This window comes from Thalia democratica, unplaced genomic scaffold (genome assembly GCF_965202585.1).
Source record: "Thalia democratica unplaced genomic scaffold, ktThaDemo2.hap1.1 HAP1_SCAFFOLD_1419, whole genome shotgun sequence".
NCBI classification, from domain to species: domain Eukaryota; kingdom Metazoa; phylum Chordata; class Thaliacea; order Salpida; family Salpidae; genus Thalia; species Thalia democratica.
Window position 1 is genome coordinate 9,851 of NW_028140283.1, and position 6,725 is coordinate 16,575.

Consider the following 6,725-nt stretch of genomic DNA (forward strand, 5'->3'; position numbering starts at 1 on the left):
GAAACATAAAAGTTCAAATTTGTTTTTTTCTTGTAAACAGTGAAGGCACAAAAACTCTGATGCAAATATTTATCAACAATTTGGCGGTGAAAGTTTTTTTTATGACGTCACAGATAAGATGTCAAAAAGTTCGTGCGCGCAAAATTAATTGTCATAACAACACGTACTCTTTAAAAAACTTCAAAAATCACAAAAGAAATAGCAGCTGTTTTTTGTGACGTAATAATTAATCTTCTGTTTTTTTATTAATATTTTTTTATAAAGGCAGTTTTTGTTATTCTTGAGACCTCAGTGGCCCCAAAGCGTCGCTGAGCTCTTGAAACGACTCGCTGTTCGTCGAGCTGTAACTCTGCAGGCTCCTTATTGAGCTCTGGCGGCTCAAGTCGACCGGAACGGCGGCCAAAGGTCGGACTGTTACGTCATTAGGACGTCTCTGATGGTTTTCGCTTCTGTCAAAAGTCATGCTCTGCACGACCGGTCTGTAAGAAGTGCTCCTCGCAATCTCCTGATTTCCGACTTCTTCATAGTTTGAACGCGTTCTCACGGTGTGGTAGGTAGGCCTGTTGTTTTGCTGCATGTCCTCACTGTAAGGGTCGTGGCTCCTCTGCGAGCTCTCGCTGTGGAACCTGTGCGGCACCCACCGGCATTCCACCGACCCCCGGCTCAAGAAGGGCCTGTGCTCCCCCCCGCATTCGACTGCTGCCTCCTTGACGACGACGTGCCGTTGTCATGGTAATTTATGGTGTCGTACCTGGAGGACTGCAGCTCGAACTCCTGCTCGGACCTGCTCGGCGACCCGGTGGTGTTGGACCCAATGATCTTCTGCCGGTGATTCCTCAGGAACAGGAGGATCAGAACCCCTGTGACGAAGAGGATGACGATAGACACCCCCGCTCCGATCAGGATGTAGAAGGCGGGCTCGGATATTTTCTCCTCACTTTCCCCTTCCTCTTTCGTGACGTCATCGCTGCTGTCTTGGCGCTCGCCGAAGCCGAACTGGACTCGGTTGACGTCATTTTCGTTTACGACTTCCGGTCGGCTGGTTTCGCAGTCAGGCTTGGTTTTTGTGGGTACGTCGATTTTCTCCCTGTTTATCAGTACCAGCTCGGTGGTAGTTGGTCTTTTTGTGGTTGTGGTTGTTCGGGTAGTTGTTGTTTTTTTGGTGATCCTGATCGGGAAGTGCTGTCTCGACTTTGGCGTGACTGGTGCGAGCCTGTAAAAAGTTATTTTTTCTATCTTTGTGTTCGTTCGAATAATAAATATTTTAACATAAAAATAAAATATTTTAATACAATTTTGAAAAATGTCAGTTATACTTTATAGTTTTTAATAAAAGTAATATTATACTACTCTTAAAAATTTGAATTAAAGCATCAGTTTAATGTGGCTAAGAGTAGGTTGTTAACAATTAAAAAAAAAATTATTCTAAAAACCTTATCTTTTAAGATAAAATTGATTAAAAAATAAATTAGACTAACGCAGGGCAAGCCAGGTTGCTGTAGTTGTCGATTATTTGCTGAAGTGTGAATTGTACAAACCTTATTGGGCTGGCACACTTGCTTATATGCAGGTCACCGAATCCTCTTATTATTCTGTAAATATATTAATACTTATTTATTGTTGAACATACTATGTTTCTGTTGTTTTTTATTGTTAATATATTTGATACTCTTGATTTTGAGTGAAATGTTGTACAAACTTGCTTATATACGTAAAACAGAATACTTTAAGCTTTAGTTAACTTATTCTTCATAAATTTTTACACACATAAAAGTCAATTGAAATCTTAAACAAAAAGAATGAACAGCAAAACTTCTTTGTCTGCTTTAGAATGAATAGAGCATAATAAAACATATATTATCATGATAAAAAAATAAAAGTTTTACATTTCAAAGTTGTTTTAACAGATACATTTATTTTAAACGGTCTTCGCAATATGTCTCTGAGAAAATTCAAAAACTTTTTGTCGGAAAATGTTTTCCAGTATTAAAAAACCGCAGCTCAACCGAACATAACGCTAAAAGGTTTGTGACTGTCTTAAGAGACGACTGTCACAAGCCAATGAACGACAATGTGAAAAGGTTGGGCACAAAGAACATGAGAGCAAATGCAAAACAAACACGATCGTCCCTTTTGTTGTATGAAACTGCGTGTTTACTGTTGGCTTTGGTCGTAAAACTTTTTGCTTTTGAAGTATTTTGTTTGACAAACATTTACGTTTAAGGTTTCGTTTCGTGTTTTTCTATCATTGTTAGATCTTTAAGGATGATTTATAAATGCTTAGAAGAAGCCAATGAAAATTTATTGAAAACTTTATATTCCATATCTATACAGTTTTAGCTACGTTTCATTTTTAGCTATCTATGTAAGTAAGTTTGAGCTACTTCAAAGAACCTATGTTTTCTAACAAATCTTCACAAAAAATATTCAAATTACTATGCATATGCATTACTAATAATGATTGCATATGCATAGTTTTAAACATTTTTTTTTTAAAACCATCATAAACTCACATTTAGTATTAGTTTAGTTTTTAATATGTTTTTGTAATTTACAATAATAAAAAAAAACTATAAAAACTATTATTATATTATTTCTAAGTAAAACTAATCAAAAGTAAAACTATTTCAAACCTGGACCACCTAGCGAGCGAGTTGATGCTGCAGTCGCACTTCCAGGGATTTCCCTCGAGCGAAATAAGGTTTACCTTGTGACCGGGGACGATGAAATCATTGGGCAGCTTGGTCAGGTGCATGTACCTGATGTCCAGGCTCCTTATACCGCGCAAAGTGGGCAGCAAATTGGCGGGAAACGTCGATATGGGATTCCCCGCTATCGAGAGATCTTGGAGCAGGGTAAAGCTTCTGTTTTGTGTAAAATTTGAAATTATAATTACAGAAAGTTGAACCAAATGTAATTTAAGTGAAAAAGTTCATTGATTTTACAACATAACATTTATTGCTACCAAGTCTTGTAAGTTTCAAGAACTTGTAAACATGATAAAAAATAAAATATTTTAAGCAAAATTAGCAAAAGTGTACTAAAAACTGCAAAAGTGATACAAATATTCGTTAATGAATTTAAATTAAATTAATTGAATTTAAATATATAGTATACTTATAGATTTTTCTAATGTAATATATTTTAAACCTTTAGCTTTAAATGATGTTTTATTAGTAAAAAGAGTATTTTAATTCGTAAACTAATGAATTAGCTAGTTATAAGTAAGAAAAATATGTTTACATAAAAAGTTTTTAGAAATGTGTTTATATTTTTAACAAAATAGAAAACTTAAACATCTTTATAAAATTATATCTAAACTATAAAGTTTGATCTTTAAAAATTCACTCCTGAATTTTGCATATGCAGTCTCGTAAAAATGAATATAAAGCAGTTAAAATTTATTCTACAAAAGGAAAATCTCAGTAAGTAAACAAAAAAGTTATAAAAAATACGTCATACAGTATCTAAATGCAGCTTCATAAATTTTTTTCACTGAGCCTTTCAGTATATTGGATTTTAAACACACTTCACTAAGTTAATTAGTAACTTTTTACATTTACGCCTAAAATACTTAAATTTGTAGTCTGGTTCAAATTTTGTGAGTTAGCTTGATAGAAAATGTTAATAAACGTTCTTTTACATTTAAACTAAACAAAGTAAACATAACACTTAGTTACTTGACAATGATCATAGATTTAATTTAATCAGCAAAAAGTAATCACTGTAGTATGAGTTTTATAGTTAATCTCTCTAAACTTATTGGGGCTACAAAGAAAACTGCTAGTCAATTAACAAACTGTTTGAAATAATAATAATTAAATTAACCGTATATTTACATACAAACTAACAGTAATGAAGAAGGGACTGTATTGAGTTTGTTCCAACTCAAGTCTAACTTCTTCAATTTGTCTAAGCTCGAGAATATGTTCAAGTTAAACGAAGTCAATTGGTTCTTTTTCAGCTGTTAATTTAATAGTTATTATAATAAATCGAAAGTTAAAGAAATTGTTAGTGGTTTAACACATCTGTGTAAATAAGGACAGTTGAAAAAATCTCAAACTTTGAGCAGTTTAGTTTTTAAATTTGTTCTAAACATATTTTTTAAAAGTTTAAGCTTTAAAATATACTTTCAGTAATTTTATGAAAAAAAATCTCAAATATTAAAATGGCTCGTTTGAAACAAACAACATAGTATGTATTAACAGATATTAGTACAACGTTGTAATAAGTTATAAAATAAACTTTTTCTAACCGATAGTTCTTGCAAGTTAGGAAGGTATATAAATGTGTAAACAAGTTTCTTGATATCATTGTCATCGAGGTAAAGAATTCTTAAATTCGGAATACCGTTCAACTGAGTTGCAGTTATTGATCTGAACCTGAAATTTTTAAATAACATTTAAAAAAATTACAATAGTTAAGAAATTTAAATAGTACCTTTATAAAAAATAATATTGACAATAAAGTTAAAATTTACAAATAGTTTTATATAATAAAGTTTAAATTCAATACAAACAAAAAATAAAAATAAATTTCAATCAACTAAATTAAGTCCGGAAAACACGCTTGTCTTATTTACAAATTCTTTTCAATCAATTTTTAGTACAATTAAGTTCAAATGTATAAAGTTGTCATTATTGCTCAAAAAATAAGTATTTTTTGAAACAATTAGTACAATTCATATGTGGTTTTTTATTCAAAGTAGTCAGTAACAAAGTGTTAACAAACTTAATTTTCTTTATTAACTTACTGTTTCCTAAGTAAAACTATTATCACTAAAACTTAAAGTGCTCAAACCTTAACAAAACTGTTTTGATTTTTTTACGAAATAAGTACTAATGTTTTCTAAAGAAAACAAACAAATAATAAAACTTTTATTTACTAATAAATTAACCTGTTTCCAGTCAATCTGAGTTCCCTTAAGTTAGTCATGTTCAGGAGTGCGTCCTGATAAATCCTCGATATTTTGTTGTCGTTCAAACTGAGCTTCTCCAAGTTCCGCATTCCTGATATTTATTTTAGGTTAGTCGTGTAGAATTTAATTTTATGAATTTGTATTGCTTTTATGTTAATAAATCAACTATGAATTTTTACCTAAGTTAAGCAAAAACACTGTGCATGTAAATTGAGTTATACAGTAACATAAAACTGAAGTACAATTTAATACAAAAATAAAAATATGTTAAATTTTAAAAGTTCTATTATTTTAAACGGTACGCAACGGAAATTAAAAAAATAATCAGTGAAACATATTTTTATTTACCTTGCACTAGTTGAGGTCTGACACTCAGAAAATTGTTTCCGCTCAGGTCTAATATTTTCAATTTTTCAAGCTGCTTGAACCCTCTGCCCTTTATGCTTGCAAAATTCAACTCGTTATTTCGAAGACTCAGCTCTTCGCAATTCTAAAAAAATTAAATATCAATTATAAACTAGTTTCTGTTGTATTAAAGTCTTTTAAGTTAATTTTTTACCGATAAGTTAACTCATTTTTATACAGAAAAGTAAGGTTAAAGAAAGTTTTACATGTGTTTGAATCAAAAGAAAAAGTAAAACACTTTTAAGCACAAAAAAATAAGGCTCATATGTAATAATACAAAAGCTACGAAACTTGAACAAATTAAAAATAAGTTTTATTTTTCATCAAGAAAAGTGTTTGATAGTCCAATGAAAAATTAATAACTTAAAAGCTTTCCGTTGAAATATTAAAAACCGTAGCTAATTCGGCATGATAATTTAAAATTTGAAGCTTTTCTATATAAAAAAAAAGACTTTTTTGAAGTATCTTTTTATGTAACATTTATCGCCTTTTTGGTAAGCCCCTTCTTTTCCTTTGTATTTAAAGAAATTGCGCATAATTTTCTCATATTTTCACAACTAAAGTTAAGCAGCTTTTAGTAAAAGTATGAAATAAAGTTATAGACACTTCAACATTAACGATAAGTGATGCATTAAAGTATTTTTGCCATTCCCAAGGTACATATTTCTAATATAGTAAATACATTATGTGTGAACTTATGAACTGTTATATTACTCATGAATTTAAGTTTGTTAGAGTTTTGTAATATTTTAAGAAAAAATCGGATAATTAATTCAATTTACTGTTACTCGAAAACATGTTTTCCATGGGTCATACGTCTCAAAAGAGATGTCAGTTTTAGTTCAAATTAAACATACTTTTAAAAGCTACATTCATGTAAATTGAATAATTAATTAGATTTAAAAACAGATGTTTAACTAAATACATGAAACTACATTCCAAGTAGTAGTTTTTGAACATACTTATTTAATTATGTTTAATTATTAAATCGAAAGCCGTCAAACTCTTTCTGCCAATAAAAAATATTAGCTTATTTTTATAAACATATTTAACAACTGTAAGAGAAAATTTGTGATTAAATACAAACAAAAACTCGGTGAAAATTATGTTTATAGCTTTTTAAAGTTTACCAAATACAATGATATCATGTTTCAATACAAAAAGATCAAACAAGGATATCTTAACAAAGAAAGTATAATTGCAATCTTATGTTAAATGTTGTTGATGTATTTCATCATATAAAGTTAATATTAAAATATTCCAAAAAACAAATTATATTTTAGAACTTTAAATTTTTTTAGTTTTTCAGTGTTTTTAATTGTATGTTTTTCTAATCTAACTTAAAAATAAAAAATCAATGGTTCAGTTTTTTAATGTGAAAAAGGCTAAACAAGTATGAAAA

At 30.0% G+C, this 6,725-nt stretch overlaps 1 protein-coding gene across 1 annotated transcript; it reads right to left on the reverse strand.

Annotated features, from left to right (window-relative positions):
• Positions 1–475: 475 nt before the first annotated feature.
• Positions 476–3,460, reverse strand: LOC145848429 (uncharacterized). Its single transcript, XM_082953901.1, has 4 exons — positions 3,456–3,460; positions 2,634–2,864; positions 1,479–1,592; positions 476–1,213 (listed from the first exon to the last, which is right to left on the reverse strand). The coding sequence occupies exons 1-4, from the start codon at positions 3,458–3,460 to the stop codon at positions 664–666; spliced, it is 900 nt and encodes a 299-aa protein (XP_082810027.1). The 3' UTR covers positions 476–663.
• Positions 3,461–6,725: the final 3,265 nt, after the last annotated feature.